The sequence below is a fragment of the Natator depressus genome, chromosome 17, assembly GCF_965152275.1.
Source record: "Natator depressus isolate rNatDep1 chromosome 17, rNatDep2.hap1, whole genome shotgun sequence".
NCBI classification, from domain to species: domain Eukaryota; kingdom Metazoa; phylum Chordata; order Testudines; family Cheloniidae; genus Natator; species Natator depressus.
This window is the reverse complement of record NC_134250.1, coordinates 1,510,874-1,532,002: the sequence shown is the minus strand read 5'-3', so window position 1 is coordinate 1,532,002 and position 21,129 is coordinate 1,510,874. Positions and strand designations below refer to the sequence as shown.

General features: G+C 53.1%; 1 protein-coding gene across 4 annotated transcripts in view; it reads right to left on the bottom strand.

The window, feature by feature from the left end:
* SUPT6H (SPT6 homolog, histone chaperone and transcription elongation factor) overlaps positions 1–21,129 on the bottom strand; it is a 40,230-nt gene that overhangs the window by 2,030 nt on the left and 17,071 nt on the right. For all 4 annotated transcript variants that reach the window (XM_074974745.1, XM_074974744.1, XM_074974747.1 and 1 more), the window contains 24 exons: positions 20,805–20,903; positions 19,454–19,583; positions 19,199–19,349; positions 18,087–18,241; positions 16,939–17,134; positions 16,072–16,211; positions 15,870–15,987; positions 15,055–15,131; positions 14,138–14,273; positions 13,478–13,615; positions 12,983–13,150; positions 12,243–12,370; positions 10,894–11,101; positions 10,609–10,756; positions 10,155–10,297; positions 8,735–8,875; positions 7,332–7,527; positions 6,955–7,193; positions 5,639–5,752; positions 4,753–4,877; positions 4,121–4,233; positions 1,996–2,073; positions 1,706–1,872; positions 620–798 (listed from right to left, as the gene is read on the bottom strand). In XM_074974745.1, the coding sequence (XP_074830846.1) occupies positions 620–798; positions 1,706–1,872; positions 1,996–2,073; positions 4,121–4,233; positions 4,753–4,877; positions 5,639–5,752; positions 6,955–7,193; positions 7,332–7,527; positions 8,735–8,875; positions 10,155–10,297; positions 10,609–10,756; positions 10,894–11,101; positions 12,243–12,370; positions 12,983–13,150; positions 13,478–13,615; positions 14,138–14,273; positions 15,055–15,131; positions 15,870–15,987; positions 16,072–16,211; positions 16,939–17,134; positions 18,087–18,241; positions 19,199–19,349; positions 19,454–19,583; positions 20,805–20,903 (3,487 nt within the window). The remainder of the gene's footprint in view (positions 1–619; positions 799–1,705; positions 1,873–1,995; positions 2,074–4,120; positions 4,234–4,752; positions 4,878–5,638; positions 5,753–6,954; positions 7,194–7,331; positions 7,528–8,734; positions 8,876–10,154; positions 10,298–10,608; positions 10,757–10,893; positions 11,102–12,242; positions 12,371–12,982; positions 13,151–13,477; positions 13,616–14,137; positions 14,274–15,054; positions 15,132–15,869; positions 15,988–16,071; positions 16,212–16,938; positions 17,135–18,086; positions 18,242–19,198; positions 19,350–19,453; positions 19,584–20,804; positions 20,904–21,129) is intronic.

The following is a 21,129-nucleotide window of genomic DNA, read 5'->3' as shown; positions in this document are numbered from 1 at the left end:
CCTGACTCTGGGACCCTGGAACCCGCGGGCTCTGCAGCTTGAGCTGGTGGCTCTAGGATGCCTGCAGAACTCTGTGGGCTGTGTTCAGTTACGTCGGAGGTGGCAGATTCCTCGTAGCTGCAGAGTGGCCTTTAGTCAATGGGACCCATTGTGGCCAATTTCCTTAGCAGAGTCAGTTCCGCCCTCACGCCTGGCCAAGGAACGGGTTCCCGATTCCTGATCCAGTGCCACAGTGTCAGAGGGGGCCAACCCGCAGCGCCTTGGTCTGGCTTCTTTACAGCCTCCCATCAGCACCACGGCCTGAATTGTACTTCCCCAGAGCCGATGGGCCGTGACTACGCTCCTCACCCTTGCTCGGCCGCAGTTCTCCCCAGACACCTCTTCCTCTGCCCTTTGAGCAGCGGCCAAGCAGCTCTTTCCCCAGGTGCACATGCTGAATGTCCCCCCCCCCCGCCAGCCTGTGCAGCACGCCCCCTACTGGCAGCAGGCAGAGTTACTGCAGAGCCTGTGTCCTGCTGCCAGGGAAACGCTTGTGTGGCCCTGCACTGTGGTCAGGGCAAGAGTGGCTCAAAGACAGCAGAGAGCTGCACACATCCAGCACCATGAATGAGCTACTCACTTTGGCTGCTGCCTCTGCCTGGAACTGGATGATGGCTGCGACTGGGTGGACTGGGGTGTAGTACTGGCCTGGAGCTGATGATACTGAGGGGTTGTAATTGGCTGGCTGGGGGTTGTGTAGGAGTAGCTGGGGGTCATCAGAGGGGTGGCCACTGGCTGCTGTGCTGGAGTTGTAAAGACCTGCAAGAGGACCGACACTCTTAGGCTAGCACAAGGCTAGACAGATGCCCAGAGCACAGCACATTCCCTCACCTTTTACCCAGAGAGCAGCCACACAAAGGGCAGGAGACAGGGTCAGGTCCTCACTACACGTCACTAAGCCGCCATGCCTTCCTCAGGGCGCGGCTTAGCACCACTGGAGGGTTTTGTGGGGACTCCAACAGGGAGCGATAGGCCCCAGATGTCAAGTCCCGAGTGCCTACCCCAAGGAGGAGGGTTTTAGCTGAGAGCTCCCCAGGGGGGCAGGGGGCATCTGCTGCACTGAACCAAGCCAAGCCCTTCCTGCCGCCATGGAGAGCCGGAGACAGTGGGTCGAGTGGGCAGGCGCAGACGCACACGGGGAACTGCTCAGTGGCGGGTTGGGAGCAGAGTCCAGGGCCACCTTCGGGCATGAGGCAGAGCTGGAGCATTGCCTGCCTGCGCACCTCCCAGCTGAAAGCCCTGCAAGCTCAGCACATATTTTCATAGCTAATCCCTTTCATGTGCAGCTCCATGCTGCCGATACTGAAGCACAATCATGTGGTTTCGTGTCCCTCTCCCTCACCACTGGGTCCCAACCAACCCCAGGCACGTTCCTTGGGAGCCAGACACACCTTCCTTGCAGCCAGCATTGCATTTCCCACGTTCCCGGCCCTGGGGACACGGAAAAAGGCCCAGGAATCTGCACAGCAGGGCTGAATGCTGCAGCTAGGCCGCTGGCTGACCACGGCAGGTCTGTACTGCCCTTGGGTATCCGTGCAGCCCATTGTGCTGTCCCCTGCACAGCCAGTCTCTAATGCTGCAGAGGACGGCGGCACTTCCAGGAGGGACAGGCCGCTGTGTGCTCTGATTCCTGCCCCTCTGGCTCAGCTACTCAAGATACACCTACGTGATATGCGCTGCTGCCCCCTCCGCTGCCTCCGTAGCCATACTGGCTGGATGCCCACTGTGCAGGCGTGGCACTGGGGTTCTGCCCTTGGCCCGTCACTGCGGCAATGGCACTGAACATCTGTGAGGTCATGTTCTGTGGCAGCGCGTTCACGGCTCGGGTCAGATCTAGAAGAGAAAACACCGAGTTCCGAGAAGTGAAGACACAGGAAGAGAATGTGACTCTGGTCTGGGGACTAGCTTCGGAGACAGCCTCCATAGATCTGACCGAGGAGACAGGCCAGTACTCACCAGCTAGGTTAATGTTAGCAGGAGTAGCATTGATGGAGGCGGGGGTCCGGGTCCTGCTGCTGCTGCTCGGGGTGATACCTTGTGAAACAAGAGAGAGAAGTATGTGTGACACCCTGGCACCCCAATATTCATCACTGTCATGTAATTAGAATATGTTTTGTACAAAGTCTGCCTTGTGAGGGGTCATTCTAAATGTCTTGCTCTGCTAAACAGCAATATTGTTGGATTGTATGTGCTGTCGCCGTGTGTGAAGTTATGAAGTTTGGCTATGTGTGTGTAACTGAAACACGTTGCGAGGTTGAAAACACCCACAAGCAGCCTTTCAGGTACAACAGTAAAAAGGGCAAACAATGTTAATGGCTCATTGAGGAAAGGCACACAAGCACCAGGATTACCCCAGGAAACGTGTACAATAGAAACCTCTCCGAGATAGCACTACACCATGGGAGCGGTTTGACCCAGATCACAGCAAAAGAGCTTTCCAGCAAGTGGGGAGAAGATATAAAAGGGGGACAATGACATCATGAGGGTACCTGAGTCTCCCTACAACAACAAACTTGGAAACACCTGAGGAACAAGGACTGAACTGTGGGAAGTGATGGTCCCAGGCTAGAGGGATTGTTAGCCTGTGTATGAAAACCTGGGAAAGCCAAGGCAGCTTGTGCCTTAAGAATCTGCCACCCCGTTTTATCACTCAGGGCGAGAATTTGCAAATTCATATCCCACCTATCTATTGTGTTAAGCTCAGTTAGCAGTTTTGTTTATTTACTAAGGGAATCTGCTTTGATCTGTTTGCTATCACTTCTAATCACTTAAAAATCCATCTTTTGGAGTTAATAAACTTGTTTTGTTTTGTTGAAAACTAGTGAGTGGAAATCATAACCGGGGGGACAAAAAGCTGTTTCATATCTTCCTCCACATTGAGGGAGGGGGCGAATTTCATGAGCTTATGCTGTACAGTTCTCTGTGCAGCGCGAGACAATATAATTTTGCGTTTACCCTCCAGACAGGGTGTGCATGCCTGGGAAGCTGGTAAGTGCCCTAGCTGTATAGCCTTCCTGGGCAGGGGCTAGTCACAAAGCCTGTCTGCATGTTACTACAGCTGGGTGTGACCCTACTTGTGTGCTGGTGAAAGTGTGAGACCGAGAGCGTGTCTGCAGCTTGTCACAACATCACAGCGTGAGTGGGAGCCCAGGCTGGTGGGTCAGGGGGCTCAGTGGTACCCCAGTTCCAGGTGACACGCCGAGGAGGGGGGAACCTGTCACAGTATGTAATTCTGAAATCTGAGTGGGGGTTCTTACTACCCAGGATTTTAACAGATCCCAGCAAAATTCTTGTGGCAAGGTGCTACTCTGCTCAAAAACAGGGACAATGGAATAAAGAGCATCTGGTATGTAGGGGACAGAGATAAGAGTGAAATGGTCAGGCCCAGCCCACACCATGCTGCTTGCCCGGCAGATAGATTCCTTCTAAACAGCATTCGTTTATGCAGATGAAAAGCAAAGCTAAGCACTTTAATCTGGTTTTCTTGGGAACATTTCCCACATTCAGATCAATGGAGCCTTTCTGTATTTCAACAGACAGGGAGTCTGGAACGTCACCAAAATCAAACTCTGATTTTCCGACATTCCAGTAGGTCTCCCGAGCCATCTGGATCCCCGAGTTCAATTTGTGGTTTTTGAGCTTTGTTTACAATCAGCAAGGCCATGGATGTTTAAAGGACAGAGCTTCACAGCCCAGCTTCTCTTACTGAGCCCTGTGGCACAGTCACAAGGATGACGCTGACCCTTTCTGGTGCAATGAATGAGTCACAAACACAGGAGAGAGACTTCTCTGCAAGGCAGAGCAAGAGCGGACATACAGGCAGACAGCAGATCGTGTGTGTGTGCGCGCGTGTGTGCGCGCGCGCGCGTGTGTGCGCGTGTGTGCGCGCGCGTGTGTGCGCGCAAGTCCCTGTAACCGGAAGCAGCTCTGTAACTGCACATCTGACTAATTGCTGACAGATGCTTGATCCCATTTCCATTTAGACTATCCATGGAGCATGAGCCAGCCCTTAATTAGTCTGCCCCATGAGTTGATTTCCTGCAGGACAGAACAATTCTGGTGATTAGGATTTGGGGGTCACCTGGCACTGGGTCCTGATAATGATCCTTAAACCACCGGAAGAGCCCATTCACTGTAGGGAAGATCTGTCCCCGGTACCGGAATCCCTCTGGCGTTACCGTCACATACTCTATCCTGTAAGGTCAGGAAGGGGGAGAGACAAGTACATCGCACTGCGGCACACTTTACCGACTGCTGGCAATCAATCACCAGCTCCCCCCAACACAGCGTGAGAAAGGGATGGGTACGGCACATGGTACTAAGATGACGGGGGCATCAGAAAGGAACCCACAGACTCTGCTGGGACCACCCGCCTTCCATCAGCTTCCAGCCCAGCCCCAATAACACTTGGCCATGACTCAGGAAATGCCAATGGCTAGCGGACTGCTGAGGATACTCAAAGGGAATCCATACACTCCCCTGCCGAGGGGTGGGACATGGCTCATGGTGGCCACCTGGTCAAAGGCATCAGCAGCCAACCTGATGAGACTACATGTGTGAGGCACCTGCAGACCAAACCCCAGGGGTCATGGCTACTGCTACACAGTGAACCAGAGCAGAGCCCAAGAAAAGTCAGGCCGGGGACAAGCAAAGGCCCAGGCCCTGCAATGACTGACAGCCAGCTGTACCAAACAACATACATGCACCACTGACCTCGGTTTCCCTCGAGGCTGGTATCCGAGAAGGAATTTGCCAGGTAGCTCTTTACAGGCACAGATAAAGTAAGGAATAAAGGTTGGCTTCTCCTTCTTAGTCTTTATTAGAAGTTCTTCCAGTTTCTGGTTAGAGGGGAAGAGAGATAAACGCTCCATTGAGATGCCCTGTGCAGCCTGGGGGCAGCGCCAGGACTCACAGGGGTGCACTGATGGCCTCAGAACACTGCAGTGCTGGCTTCCGCCCAGCCCATCCCTCCCCATGGCAGTGTCCAGGCACAAACAGCATTCAGTGGTTTCATCTAGGGCTCATTTCACAATGCTGAGTATGGCACGTAGGGCTGGCAGCTGTAACCACTCGGTGGAGGCAACTGGGAGGTCCAGATGGACACACTCGTGCTTACTTAGGTCAGTGCTGCAGACAAGTCTTCAAGCAATGGTGTGAGAGGAGCAGCATCCCTTTATCCCGCTTTAGGGCACTCATGTCCCATCTGAGAGCCCTTCCCCTAGAGTGGGGCAGCAGCAGAGCTGGAGAGGAAGAGACGCCTTTCTGCCCGTGCCTTTGTGATGTGCAAGCACTGTCAGGCTGCCCTCCCTTCCCTGGCGTAGACAGTGACAAAGCCCTTCAGACATTCCGGCCCAGCAAGCCAGCCCAGGCTCTCTGCTGGTTCTACGGCTCCAAGCTAGCTCCCCCAGACACAAAGCGGGGAGGTGACCAACACAAGCACTGTGCGATAGGTCAGAACACATGAACCTCTTCTATTTTACCCCGGACTTGAACTCAGTGGTTCGTGTTCACACAGAGGCCAGGAGACTGATCTGGGGCAGCCAGCTGCTCCCCCGCTTTGCTTCTTACAGCTCTGCAGCAGCCCCTCTGGGAGGCTCACCTTCCTGTCTCCACCACTGCAGTCTTGGTAGTATTTGTGACTCAGCAGGTCTCTAGCAAAAGACGCCATTGGTTGGACATAGCGAGCGACGATTTCATCCAGGTCCTCGAATTCCTTGGAACGAACATAGAAAGAGCCACTTTATTCCGAGTCTGACTCCTGAACCTCCAGAGGCAAAACTGAACCCGCTGCGCTGAGCGATGCCTGGGCCTTGGGGGCTCAGACCCTCTTAACCCTGAATGCTACAGGGAAGGCACCACAGGGTGACTAGAGCGCCCGTCTGCAGTGGAGAGCAGGGCAAGGGTCCTGGCTCCCTGGAGAGGCCCACTCCCTTAGACACGTGCTCTGTAGGATTAATGTGCACAGTGCAAGTGGTGGGCAGCTCAGTTCCTTTCAGTCTCAGGGATAAACCGTGACCCCAATTCTATTTGACAAGCTCGGGGGGTGGGAAGCACTTTGTTCCTTAGACTAAAGGAGCAGCTGGGAAAATGGAGCACAGCAAACTGTCTTGCAGTGGTTGGACTAGATCAGGGTTTCTCAGCTGATGGGTTGAAACCGACCCAGGGATGGGGGCATGAAAGACAATGGGGAGTCACGAGGCATTGGAAACAATCTAAAGCAAGGAAAAATCTCATTCCTGACTCCTCAAGGTCAAGTATTCTTGGCCAGCCTCCTGAAACACACAACAGCCATTGCACTGTTCTCATGGATCCATTTTCCCCTCACAACTTTAGAAAATGAATGTAATGGGGCTGCATTGTTTTGTTTTTTACACTTCAGATAAGGAGCCACAGCGACCTGAAAAGGTTGAGAATCACTGAACTGGATTAGCTAATGGGCTCTTCTAACACTGATCTCTAGGATTCTTTTACACAGAGCCACCAGTTACTCTAAAATCTGAATAGAGAGGCTGGCTGCTGAGCATTCGCTCAGGAACTGGAAGTGAGGGAAACTGGAAGCTGCTCCCAGACAGTCCAGAAGCACCTGTGAGAAGAGTAAACCCTCAGGATCCGGTTCCCAGCCTCACAGGCTGTCCATGGCCGGTTCCATGTTTCTCACCCAGCTTTGTGAAGCCAGGAAAGGTTTCGGTTTGACGGCCAACTTGTACTAACGTCTGCTGCAAGCCAGGAGTGGTAGCACCCCAGCTTCTGCTACCACCTCTGGCTTCTAAACGCCAAACGATTCAATCCTTTAGCAGTTCCTCTGGGGTGACTGTGCCCACCCTCCATGCTGAGTCAGCTTTCATCTCCCATTAACTGGGCTGAGATTCACTCCACCAGGTTCACGTCCCCAGTCATGCTTCCACCGGCTCTTACCTCTGTGTTAATCCAAAGGGTGGAGCCCAAACTGAAGGCGTTCTCCTTGCCCTCCTCTCGGACATCCACATGCTGGTAAATCCCATCGTTCACCTTCCAGGTGACAGTCAGGTGGTTCTCCCCCTTGCTGCTTGGCCGGATGATCACGTCCCCTTGGTCCATGGTCTCCATCATCTTCTCGGCTTGCTTGAAGCTGATATTATGGAATGACGGGTGAGCGATCACCCTCTTGATGTATGCTGTAGATAAGTGGGCGGTTAGCATTCCCAAAGTAGCGGTTTCATTGCAAGAAACATCCAGTCCCATTTCTTTTCCCTGGGGCAGACTGGGAATATCCATGCCCCAGGTTCTCAGGGCCCTAGAGAAGGGATACTCACTTGTGCGCTGCTGTTTCCTCTTGTAGTCTTCTTCCTGCTTGTGATCTGCTGCCTCAGCATCAAAGTCATAGTAAGTGTCTTTGGGCAGCTTCCATTCATTGTTCTTATCCATCAGGTCTGACGTCCTGCAGGTCAGGTCTGCACTGAACTTCTCAATGTCTATCTTCATGATCCTACAGTGAACAGTCATTCCTACCTGCAGAGGAGAGGCAGACTGGATTAGTCAGCAGGTGCAACTCACATGCTGCACCTGTCACTTGGAGAGTGTCCTATCACAGCCGCACCAGGTGTGGTAGGCTTACCTTGAGTATTTAAAGGGACACATCAACCTGAAAATAAAAATTAGATATCCCTCTGAAAGCTGTTTATCTACCACTGTTACAATGACCCTACAGAAGACTAGACCTGGAAGGGATTAGAGGAGAATCACTCTTCTCCAGTGTTTTCTCTTTGGCATTTCACAGCCCTTTGCATAGTCAGCTTCCTTGTTCTGTTGCTGGTGTCCCCTAGTGCCTCGGAGCTGAAAGGGGAAGTGAACAGAGAGCAAGCAGCAGTCAGGTGTGCACACATAACAGGATGGGGTGGTGGGCGGAGCACGTTTTCAAGCCTGTCCAAAAGACCCTTCTAAATGAACAGGGGAGCAGAAAAACCCTTAACATTTTAAAGATCCAGGTCATGGTGTTTAAAGGGGCTCTGGGAGAATCTGGTATGTAGTCCATTTAAATGTGTTTAAGTTGACAGTGTCCTCTTAAAAGGGATTGGTAGGAGACCTCAGATCTCAACAGGATAGTCCTTCATCTAAACGTTAATTCCCTCAGCAAGGATCCCAAAGGAGAGCACAGAGATGAACCCTTCTCTTTTAATTACGTGCACATCTGCATTCTATACCCATGTAATTCTACTAATAGGGCCCAGGTCCCCGTTCTGACAGAGACCAAGTAACTCAGACAAGCCACAGAAACGGATTCAACTAGGAAAAATAACCCTGACAGAGGGATTCAGCTAGGAGAAACTACCCTGCAGTGAGGGGAAAATGACCCTCCTGGAATCTAGCAGCCGCTCCTTGAGCTATTTTGAAAGCTGGAAACAAAGGTCAGCTCCTCATTAGAATGCCTTCCAGCCTCCCAGGGTCTGGACTTCATTCAGACTGTAATAAATCCTGCACAGTGTAATATGCTAACTGATTCACACAGTTCCCACCAGCAGCTAAGGGAGACTCGCAGTCTGGGAGAAGGAAGCGAACAAGAACCTAGATTCACTATTGATTTAGAGCACACAAGAGAAAGAGCAGTTGCAGGGATATCTGGGGGGGAGAGAGATGAGCAGGATTCTGAGCCTCTGGTACCAGCTCTTTAGAGACACCCACCAGGAGCTGGAAGAGGAGATTCACTCAGTTCTCCTACCTTCACCCTTTCTTCTGGCCGCTTAACCACCTTGTCGCTGAGAAACTTGGTTGGTATAAAGCCAGTGACCCCATTGTCCAGCCGTGTCTTCACCCCAATAGCCTGGCCAGGGCAGGAGCCACTGTCAAAGTGATTCCAAACCTTAAGGAAGTAAAGGAATAAGACACTCAGCATGGAAACCAATTTCTGAAGGCAGCACAAGTACAATACAGGTAGACACAAGAGAGACATTCAAGCAGGGGCCTGGGTGTGCCAGGGCAAGTTGGGGGTAAGTTCTGTAACACACTGGCCATAGCAGCAAACTGGAGAACCTGCAGCAGCTTCAGAGAAATTAAAAGACAGAGGTTTGACTGACTGAAACCGATCCATGCAGCATTCCTGTGCCAGCTACACTCGGCTCATGGCAGGCAGGTTTGCGTTGCAACAAGGCAGGCTAGAACGCTTAGGCTCTGTCTACACTTACAGCAGCGTGCAGAGTACAGGCACAACACATGTAGACCACGCCGCAGTCAAAGGGAGGCTGTGTCCGCACCCGGCACTGCAGCCTGTAGCTGCCCGACAGTGAAATGCTCCAGCAGCGGGGAGGCAGTGGGATGCTGTGCTGCTAAAAGCTGCAGTGTAGATGAGGGAGGCACTGCTTGGGCGCGTAGGTTCCGGACCCTTGGGATTCAGGCACAGAGGATGCTCTTCTGCATGCCTCACGGTCTACGCTGCCGTTCATGCCTGTACCAGCTGGGCCTGCCATGTCTGCACCCTACATGCCACTGCAAGAGTTGAGGTCCCTTTGAATTCGGAAGCACAACTCCGCAGCAAGGGGTGGGTTCTACTTTAGTCCCATGGGAACTGCTGATTACCCAGGGCCCTGGCTATCAAGGCTGGAATATGCCACTCTTAAGGCAGGACCCAAAAATGCCACCCCATCTAAGAGCAGGGAGTCTGTGCTGGTTCTTAAATGGAGACAATGGGGGTGAAATCAGCTTATTTTCTCCACCCCATAGGCGGCTTCTCTGCATAAAACAGAAAAGTCCAGACTCTGAACAAACCCATTCTGAACATCTGTAGGGAAAAGGTGACCGACTGGCTATAGCTGAAGATCCCATCCCATGTCACACCTAGTCAGATATACTGGGCAACCCTCGCACAGCAACTAAGTGGTGCTAGCAGACCTAGAAAGAGGCAATTCCAGAAGCAGAAGTAAGTATTCATATTAGGTTTACAGCCAAAGGCTCCAGTAGGGGTTGGGGGCCCACTGTGCTGGGCGCTGTCTGAACATGAGAGGCACAATCCCTGCCCTGAAGCGGTCTCCTCTCTCAGAAGGCCCCTCCAGTACTGCATGCCCTACAGGATGCTCCGGGGGCAGCATCACATCTGAGCAGCCTGCCGGGAGACGGCACCTGGGGGAGCAGCCCGGTCACTTTACCTCACTGAGCTCCGGGAAGTTATCCTGCTGACAGAAGGGACATTGCCAGAGGCCAGTCTCGTCATTCCGTATGGCCTGATCGTAGCTTTCGCCTTGGGGCCTCCTATGGGCTATCCCAGTCACGTTGCAGGTGATCATTTTACCTGGGGAGAGGAAACAGGAGTATATCAGGCACATGCAAGGGTTGGACGGTGCCCTGAATAGGATGCCACGCAGGCCTCTTGGAGGCTACTTGGATTACTTAGTACTCCCGTACCTATGGGTGGGCCTTCCATAAAAGCTGTCAAGTGCAACACAAACAGTCTGGCTCTGCAGCACACCAGACAGCTGTAGACCTTGCACTGACCCAATAAGTGTTCACATAACTGCCATTCTCACAGACCTCCACTCCCTGGTGCAGCTTGTGACAGCAGCTCTGTAACTGATAGAGCCCTCCAAGTAGATGGGGACGTACCTATGTAGAAGGTCTCTGGTGTTTCTTTGGTCAGCATATTGAAGACCTCCTCCGTGTTAGGAGAACGGTACGGGGTTCTCAGATCCTTGTATCTGCAACTCAGCTCAGCTCGGATGTCGTACAGCGTGATGTGTTTGTCACCGTAACCCTGTTTGTGCAATGGCATGGTTTAATGTTTGCGTCCCATGTAGGATAGAGGTCATGCTAGAACAGCCCTGTGCCATCAAATCCCAAGAGTTCAGGGCTGAAAGGCAGCTCCACCCCCCTCCCTTCCTCTGCACAGACCTGTCTCTCCAGCTCTTCAGCAAAGGCATCCAGATCCAGGTCTTTCAGACGCTCTGGGTTTTCCAGGATCTCCTCTAGAGCGCCAGCTGGATTGGCATCCTCTGCTGATTCATCGTACTCTAGGGCATCCACTGCCATTTTTCTTGCCCATTCGTAGGTTTCAGGGTGGACCCTGGACCCATCTAGGACCTCGATGTAGGAATCCGTGCTAAACGAATTCAAACACATGCATCAAACTGGAAACTGCAGGAGGCCAGCGATGCCTTCACAAGCCAGAGGATGCAAAATGACTAAAGAGAACATGCTGCTGCCGAGTTGCTGCTGTTCACTTTCACAGTTCACCGCAAAATTTAGCTGCTTTAAATTAACAAGAATTCTCTTAAATGAACATGAAATAGAGAAGGGCAGAGTGCAGCCTGCGGCCACCCACATCATCTGGGCATAGCCTGCTTGCTACCATGCACTTTGGCCAGTCTGATCGAAAGCGAGTATTGCACGTCGGGGCTTGTGCCCTGTAGCAGGAAGCTGTGGCTATAATTTGCTGTCTCATACTAGTCAGGTGTGGCTAGCTGACAATGCAACCCTCTGCACCAAACTGTTTCAGAGGTACCAAAACTTTGTCTCAGCCCAAGAGACCCCGCATTCACGTTCCTGGGGTCTGTGTCCTGTGAAGGCCGGAACTCCCAGGGAGGGGAGCAAGGCTGAAGAGTTCACCTGGCTGCCCTGTTTGTTCCCAGACTCTTCCAAGCCCAGGGGAGATAAAGTAAGAAGCAGCCCAGTGAGCACAGCATGTTCCCGGCCCAGAGGCCATCCAGAGATTAGAATCGGGTTCAAACTGCCCCCACGCTTTCTATTTAATACTAGCTTTGGTTAACAACATTACTTTTAAGCTCTGTACATTTCTCCACATGAACTCCCACAATCGTCCTTCCAGTTTAAGAGCCAGTTACAGTCTTGTGCTGTGCTACTGTCCCAGGTTTGGGACTGTTAAAAAAAAGCATTAAAAATAAATCAAGGCGCGAGACCAGCACTAAATGCAAGGGTCTGTGGGCGAGTGTGGTGAAAGGTACAAAGACACCAACTAGGGAAGAACTGATTCTCGCTTTGGCTTCTCTTCACCACAAAGGACCCTCCCAATCATGGCAGAGAATTCATGATGTACTGCTCACACGAAAGTTTAGGTTGAGTTGGCCTAGAGAGAGTCAGATTAATAACCAGTAATAAACTCACTTGGCTGGACATGAAAGGCTGCTGCACAGAAATGCCTAGGAATACTGTCCCGGCAGAATGGAATCCCTTTCAGCCAGTCATTCAAGTACTAAACCCATGCAGCACCACCTAATACCAACCTGTCACCCAGCGATGCTGTGTCAATTTTGATGAAACCAGCACAATTGATGAAGACCTTGGGTCCCATGTGACACATGGTGACTAGCTGAGTCCGGTTCTCCAGCCTTGTGTTGTTTTGTTTCAGGATCTAAGGGAGGAGATTTTAGCATTAGCTTTGCAACTCAGCACATGGAGGGAACAGATATCCCAGCCCCGATGGAAGACAGGCAAGGAAAAAGAGGCCTCAGACTGAATAGTGAGGGGTCCAAAGAGAGTATCTGGTACAGCCACCCTGCTCCTGTCACATTAGTCCTTGCTTTGCTATACAGGAAGCATTTCAAAGCCACACGAAGGGAAGATCTAAAATCAGCACCACACTGCAGGCAGGACTGCCACACCTCTCAGGGCGAGGAGAGGTACTTGGCCTTTCACTTTGTGCTTCCTAAAGCAGCAAGTGTCCTGATACCACAGCACGCTGATACCTGTCGGACACTACCGTCATCTCAGGAATTTTCTGGGATTGATGGATCTGCTGAGAATTTCTAGCAACACCTGGGAGAGCGGCCCATACGCAGCTCCAAGTCCCCTAGCAGTACGATAACCACACTCTCTTGGCCCCATGGGGACAGTGCTGTCAGAGACACCACGAGCACAGGCCCGGACACCGTGCCTCCCAGCGCTGCAGCCATGATGCGGACTTCCACAGAGTAGCTTTAAGGTAATGTCAGCTATGGGGTAGCTGAGACAGCTCCATTCTTACCTTGAGCAGGTGAGTCCCTTTGCGTGGCCCAAGGCCACAAACATACTGTAGCAGGGCCTGGCTGTAAGGGTGAGCAATTGCCCGATTTACGTCCACTCCCACCTCATTCACACGGTTTATGAACTCGCAGTAGAGGGCATTCAGCAGCTCCTCCTTCACCACGTGTTCCTGCCAAGGGAGAAGGGGGTCACTCATGGGGCAGGTCTACACAATGCTGTTCAAAAGCAAATCTGGGCTGACTCTGGCCCTCACAGGTGTAACTCCTCCCTTAGGCTCAATACAAGTGGAGATTTATCTTGGAGACCAAGACTAGTCTAAGGCCGCAAGGCAGATGAGCACTGCTCTCTAGAGAAAGGGAGCAGGGAGGAGTCACGCTAGTTGGACGTATCCTAGAACAGGTGGACACCATGTTGTCTCAGCTTAGGGCCTGTTCCTGCTGTTGAAAATTCCCAGGCTTGTTTCTTTCTGACTGAGAACCCTGTAAGGAACAGTTACCTGCAGAGGGTGAAGCTTCAGACACAGGATATCCTCATCAGAGCTGCAGACCTGAGCAAACTCGATCAGGGGGTCCTGAATGCGGCGAGCCAGGGAGACAGCTTGGCGCAGCACAGGGGGGTAATCCCGGAACTCATTCTGCAGAGGATCAGAGAAGCAGAGCAAGGCTCTCACGGCTGCTAGCATTAATGACAAGTGACACCAACTCAAAAAAGCACCTTTCAGCGCTCAGGGCAGGTTGGGGGATGGGTTCAAAGGTTCAGAGGGCTCTTCTACAATTAGAGCGAAGACTCCAGGAGAAAGGAGGAGAAGATAGTTCTAGCTCCATTTTGTCCAGTTCCTCCCCATATTAGCTAGGTTGCAGCAACTCCCTTCTGCTCAAGTGGGCAAGGCTCTGTCCAGACCTTGCCAATACACACCCTTAGGTACCCACCACTGAGTCTCCTGGTGCATGTGTCTTCAGTCAGCCCCAGCAGGATCCCTTCACAAGCTCCTCCAACCCCAAACCCTGACGCACCCCAGCCAAGGCTTGATCATCATGCAGCAGCAGAGACCTCCAGCCTGCCTGAGGTGGTGGGATTTCAGTGAGATGGGTTATCCTCCCAGTGGCCAGGGAAAGGCAGGCCACTCGGGAGGAGCACAGGTGCACTGGTGCTTTACCTCTGACTTCCTGCTGTTCATGTAGAGAATGGCCAGCTCATTGTCCACTAGCTCCACCCCAATGGAAGACAGCTGCTGCCCCTGATCCAGTTCATGCACAATCCGCTTGACGTCCTCCATCAACATCTGGGCATCCCTGGGGAGACATGGCCAAGGGGGATTGGGAGGAAGACAAGAAAGCTAGACACTCAAATCACACTGATCTCCAAGGCAGCTCCTGCGGTGGGCATGTCACACCCCCAGCTCCCAGCCCCTCTGAACTGAGCATCGGCTGTAGTCGCTAAAAGCAAGAGGCTCCATCAGTCAAAAGCACCAAATCGGAAGCCAGCCAGTGAATTGAGTGATGCACAGCAGGTCTCTTGGGGCGTCTTGAGCCCAGTTTGGGGCTTAGTCCTTTCTTACTGGTGAAAGGTGCTGGACTGGGAGCCCTGGAAGCCTTTGCTATACAACCACCAAACATGGACACTTGGGCAGTGCGAGCTCCCCCCTTCTGCCTGGTCTGAAGGAGAAGGTCTCTTCACTCTGCTGCAGGGGCCAGCTGACCACTAGCAATGGGACTGAAGCCACCCCACTACCACAGGCCCACGCGAGAGAGGTGTGGCCGACCCTGCTCTAGGGCAGCAGGTCTCTCCCAGGCTGGCTGAGCTGTGCAACGCTGGAGACAGCTGGGCTCTGGGACAAGCATTTTCACTTGGGGAGGGGGATAGGAGCAAGTGACAGATACCGCCTCTGTGGGGCTAGGCGCACCATCAGCTCTGCAGAGTGGAGAGCCAACCCCTCACTCGGTAGGATCTGCTGTAGGAGCAGGAGCAGAGTCCCGCCCCGCGGCAGACGGCAAGGGATGGGGAGGAGGAAGAAAAACGAATGGCCGGGGAGGGATGGCGGGGCAGGAAGCGGACGCCAGAGATCACTCATACCTGTTCTCTCCTGCAATTGTCACCACATGAGGCTTCTTGTTCAGAAGGAATTTTTTCAGAGTTTCGATATCCTGGGCCTGGAGCACAGAAAAGAAAGCAAGAGGCTCCATGGAAACAGGCCAGACAGCCCTGGGAAGGGACAAGCTGGCTCAACTGAGGAGAGGTTAGAGGTGACCTGCTCACAGAGTTACAGGGAGACTGAGCCAGAAATAGAAGCCGGGAGCCCTTCCCAATTTCCACTGAGCCATGCTGCCTATTGCTAGCTGGCGGGGCAGAGGCGAAGGGCCCTGAAATGGCAGCTCGAATACCGCAACGCACACAGGAGCAGTGACACCAGCTCCAAAAGGGGCAGAAAGACCAATTCAGACCATCTGTAACTAATGGACAGCAAGGCCTGTTTCTGGCCTTTCCAGAAGTCAGACAGGCCTTTTCCAAAGGCTCCCAGTGCAGCAAGCAGGGTTCCTCAGCAATCCCACCTGCAAACTCAGTACTGTCCCTGCCCCCATGCACTGCTTGCCTTCCAGCCCACACTGATCTGGTCTGCAGCAGAGATCGCTCTCCAAAAGGACCCTCTCACCCAGCCAGAACATGCCCCCTCCTCTCCACTCACTGATCCTAGGGCTTATTCCAGAACTCTTCCATTCACAAGCACACAGCTTTGCTCCCAATTCTGATCCATTGGCAGGATGCAGCCAGATACGTCTCAGACTCAGCTCTGACCGACATGCCTGGGATCGCTTCCTGCTGACTGCAGTCCACGCGCACTGTCCCACTTCAGTAATAAGCTTGTGAATACAGCCCCTGCCCCAGCTCACCTTCTTGTCCCGCTCCTCCTCCCGCCAGGCATTCCGTCTTTTGGTGAAGTGCGGCAGCCGGAGGAAGTCTGTAACCTCGCCTTCGCCATTAACCAGGGCACAGAACACGGGGTGGTCTCTGCAAAACAAACAGGGTCCCCCTGAAGCGATGGGAACAGGCTAGTATGGCAGGTAAACTTAGGAGCCACCCTGTCCCTCATACCTGGCAGAGGAGAATGCAATGCCCAGCACCCGAATTCCCTTCCCCTGATTTTCATCCATGAAATCGTCGTCTTCCTCCACCTGCTGGTCTGGACGGTAGGGAGACACCTTTAGCCAGTTGTACAGCTTCCGGCTGCAAGCCTGAAGGACAGGAAGAGGGAGGGGTGTGAGGGAGAAAGCCAATCTCCTCTCCCTTCACATCCCATCAGGCATACGGGCCTCCATTGGGCAAGGTGCAGACGGCACCCTGCACTGAGCATGATGCTAGGGTGAGGCACAGAAGCTAGAGATGCTGCTCCTTCCAGCCAGGACAGCCAGCTACTGGGTGTTCCTCTGGGGCCAGAGCTCCCAGCTAGGATCTGTATAACCTCACAGGCCAGCAGCTCCCAGCACGCTAAGCGAAAGGTCTTGTCCCTGGGGAATCTGACTCTCGAGCCAAGGAATTACCTTGCTCACTGCTGTGGCAGTCAGGATCCCTAAGCACCAAGAGATTCCTGTTTCTTCAGCACAGAACCGGACATCCTCCAGGGACCTACTGTCCATTGTGCTCTAGGGACTGAAGGACTGGAGCCCTGATTTGCAAGGTCTGATGGGTAGAATATCCTAGTACAGGTGACCCCGGAATGGGCCAGTTAGAGTTGTATCTAATGTTTCTCTTTCCTTTCTACCCAGGGAATGGAATGAGACTGACTCACGGATGTTCCCGTGGGTCCATCCCCAACCTCCTCCTGCCTTTTCACTATCCTCATGTATCCCCATCAAAGGACTCCCCCCCGGACTGCCTCCTACACTTGTAACCTCTGAGTGTGACTCCAGCCCTGCCCAGAATGCAGGCGACGAGTCAGCATGGGCCCCAAGCACCTCTCACCTTAATGACGTACTCTTTGGCCTCAACCAGCAGCTTGTTCTTCAGCTCTTTAGCCATCTGCACGTAGAGGAACTGGTTGAGGGAACGTTCGATGGCCATTGTGCGCTGACGATTCCACTCCTGCACCTGGTGGCTGAACTCGTCCCGGTAATAAAACTGCTTGATTTCCTCAAAATACGTCTGGTCACTACCATACCTGTGAGGGGGAGAGACGGAGGGGACGTCACGCCAGCTCTTGCTGAGCTGCCTGGGCCTCTAGAAATGGGGTGTCCGACAGCCTTCCACGCAGGAGACGTCTGGATCCCCAAAGCAGATGTGGAAGTGCTGCAGGTCCCCAGAGGCCACGCGTAGCTTCAGCTGCAGCAGAGCCTATTCTTCCCTGCTGTTGAGGGCTAAGCTCCAGGAAAGGGTGGATGTTAGGCTGTCACCCCCTGGCTGAGCTGCTCTGGTCATGCTGGGGTCTCTTCACTTGTGGCCTGCTCCTGCCCGTACTCCTAGTTCAACTATGGCTGGCAGAGGCCTGTGCTGCGGTGAGGTGGTGGCTCCTCAGGGCCAGGGAGCTCCCTGTCAGTCAGCCTGAGGGAGGAGCTAGCTCTCCCAATGTTCCCTTAGCCAGCCTGCCAGACAAAGGGGCCCTGGTTTTACTCATCCAAGGGCTGTGCTAGCAACTTGCCTGGAAACCCACAGCCCCCACCAAGTCTGCATAATGAAGGGCAGCCTGCAGAGACCAGCAGGCCCCAGAGGTAGGAGCAGACTGGTGGCTGGAACACCTGGAGTGCTGCACTGGGGAGTTCCCATACTCATGGGCCAGCTCTCTGAGGAAGTGGAGGATGGCTCCACAGGCTGCACTTAAGGGGTGTCTGTTGGGATAAGCCTCGTCTTTCACATGGCTCCGTTTGTTGTCCTGATACCAGGATCCATACGTACGGCCCTGTCTCATTCCACAGCATTATCTCAACTGCTCCTGTGTCAGCAAACCTGGCTGCCATGGAGAGGGGACAGGGCTCCACTGCACGATGGAGCGCCAGAGGGATGTGAGCTGGGGCCAAGGAAGCTGGCAGGACAAGAGTGGCAGTAGGGGGCCGTCAAAGGGACTCCGAGGCTATGGGGACGCAGGGGGGAGAATGCTTGGCCAGAGCTGGCCTCACCCCTCAACGCCTTTCATGTCAATACTGATGTCGATGCTCAGCAGCCCCTCCTCCTCAGCCAGGCAGATTTTCAGAAACTGGTCATCTCGCAGCTCCTTCACAGGCTTGTTCTTCAGGTACTTACAGGAATACGCATAGTGGGCTTCATCAACATCCTGCCCCCGGAGAGAGGAGACGAGACTCCGCTGAGTCAGCGCCCTAGGGCCTTGGGTAACGAGCGCATGGCACAAGTCCAACCCCCCCCCCCCCCCACACACACACAAACTAGGAGCCAGCCTGGCCATGTCGACACTAAGCGGACTGTACCGGTGGTGGTGGCATAACCCAACAGCGTAGGTGCAGCCTACACCCACGGGAGGGGCTCCCCAGTGATGCAGGAACACCGCCCCCGCCGCAGGCAATGGTAGGTAGGTTGATGGAACCATTCTTCCATCCACCTAACCGTGTCTACACTTGGGGTAAGTTGACATAATGACGACATTCGGGTGGGGATCTGTCAAACCTCGGAGGGACTTGACCTAAAGTTGACCTAACATTCAAGCATAGACCAGGCCTTAAGGTCAAAAGCGGGTTTTTGAGATCCCGATTTCAATGCCTGCCAAGTTGCACTGCCCTTCCCCAGAGTCTGAACAGGACTCCAAAGACCGCCCCTAACCCTCCCAGAGAATAAATGATGGCATCAGTGGCTTGGCAGCATGAGCTCAAGGCCATGAAATGGTGGGAGTTAAAGCTGAGTTGCAGCATGCTGACGAACTCCTGGGGTAAACCCCACGCTGGCCTCTCACACCCCCGAAGTGTTCATGCCCCATCAATGACCAGGTAGGAGCAAGAGCGGACCCTAACTACACACCCCCAGAGAGGTCTCAGAGCTGCCATGGTGGCCTTCATCCAGCCCTCCCCAAGCCAGGCTTCAGCACACAGCAGATGCTAAACCCTAAGCACTGCCCCAAGAATGGAGCCAGGGCTGGACTCAGCACTTCCCTTTCGAGGCAGAAGGAGCACGCCCATTATTGAACCATGCAAGAGTGACCGTAACTCCTTGCCTCTAGGTACCCACGTCGGGTGGCCCAACCCCAGCCGACGCCCATGGGAGCAGTGCTCCACTCCCTTACCTTTTTACCCTTCTTGGTCGGTGCAATGTTGAGTTTGGCTCTCTCTTGGAAAGTCTGTCTCAAGACCTGCCTGACAAGTGGCTCTCTGGCTATCTGCAAGGCCACCATGTAGCGGGCTCCTTCCAGAACAGCCTCAGGGGTCGGGAATTGACTGAAAAGAGCAACAAAGCCAAGACACAGGATGTGAGAGTGCCTGATGGCATCTCTCCCCACACATCCCAGAAGGCCCATCCATGGTGGCACCTGCACACTGACCTACACACGTAATCCTTGGCCAGCTCCAGCGGCTCTGCTGGGAACTGCTCTGTCTCATGACGCTGGTAACTGTCCCGAAGATTCTCTCCAAACTGCTCAGGCGTCAGACCAAACTTCTTAGCCAGGCCGTCTAGAGCAGAGAATGCACAAGTACACAAGGAAGTGCATCTTTGCAAATGCTGATCAAAACCACCCACCCACATCCAGTAGACAGGGCCCTGGCTCCTCTGAGTGAGGGCAGCTGCTACAGTATGCCGTAGTGTGTTGAACACCTGCCTCCACTCTGCAGCCAATGAGTTCATTTTATCATTGAAGTGTGGTGTTGTCGTGGGGAACTCATGCTATGTCCTATGGAATCACTGTGTGATGACAGACAGAAGTAGGATAGGCTTATAGGTGTACAAGACTGACAGGTATTTAGGAGTGATGAGTATGTATTAGGTATATAAGTAATGCACGGCTGTAAAGCAAGGCCTGTAAGATGTTAGCTTAGCCACCATAGGCCTCAGGTGTAAGGAGACTTGACATGAGTGACTGACCTAAGACTGACCCTATGCCAATAAGCCCACAAGATTACTGTGAAGGATGTGCCAATAGGGGATGTTATGGAAAATATGTCCCTATGTACCCATCCAGACCACAAGACACCTGATTGGAACATAATGGAAAATTCTATTCTGACTGTAGATTACCCTGGAAACAGGTTGATGTAAGTGTCAAGATGCTAAAAGAAAAAGGGGAACTAAGAACAGGCTGTGAAAAGCAGGGCACCCCCAAAGTTTTGGGGTATGGAAGTACAAATAAGGAAAAGGGGGGTTGGAACCTCCTACACAAGCAGAAGGCGTGGTCAGAACAAGATAAAAGAGGTTCCCTGGTTGGGCTAAAGTGGGAAGCCCCTGAGGGGAGACCCGCGCAGGAATCACCCCTCTATCGATGCTCACCGGTTGAGAGATCCACTAGACTGCACAATACCTTTGGCATGTGAGTACAAATACGGCCTTGGCTATTGCTTAGGCTCTCTCAGCTTGTGTGGATGAGTATGTGCATGTCACTTACAATACATAAAACATTTTTTTTTAACTTGTAACTGTGTGGTCATTGTATTCGTTCTTCATGTGCTCCGAAGAGTCGCCCAGGCCAAGAGAATCCTGAAGGGTAACCTTGACCCTACTGAGCCGAAAAACGTAGCACCGCAGGAGCCACGCTCACTCCTAGGGATGCTAGAGTTTAACCAGAACTACCACGTGAATTTTAAATAGAGGCTACGACTCCCAGACCTGATGATGCACTAATGCTGAACACTCCATGCCGGTAGCCAGCTCATCACGACTCACCAGGCAGAAGCCCTTACCCAGACCAGCGGTTTGACAGATGGTGTACATATCCCTGCGGGATGCCTGCTTCAGCTCAGGCCCCTTCTGCTCCTCATCTTCTGCATCCTCTCCTTCACCTGCAGAGGAACAGTGTATTCAGCATGGTGTTTATAGGGACACACTTGTTAGACACCTGCAGTGCTGGCTGACTCAGCAAGAGTCCTGTGTACTCCGCTGCAAGCTGGTACTGCCCCTGCCCCAGGGTCCCTGGATTCTGGGACACTCCAAACTGGAGAATCTGCTGCAGCTTCAGATCGCTGACCAATGGACAGGTGCACCGAACAGTCAATACTGTACCAGTAG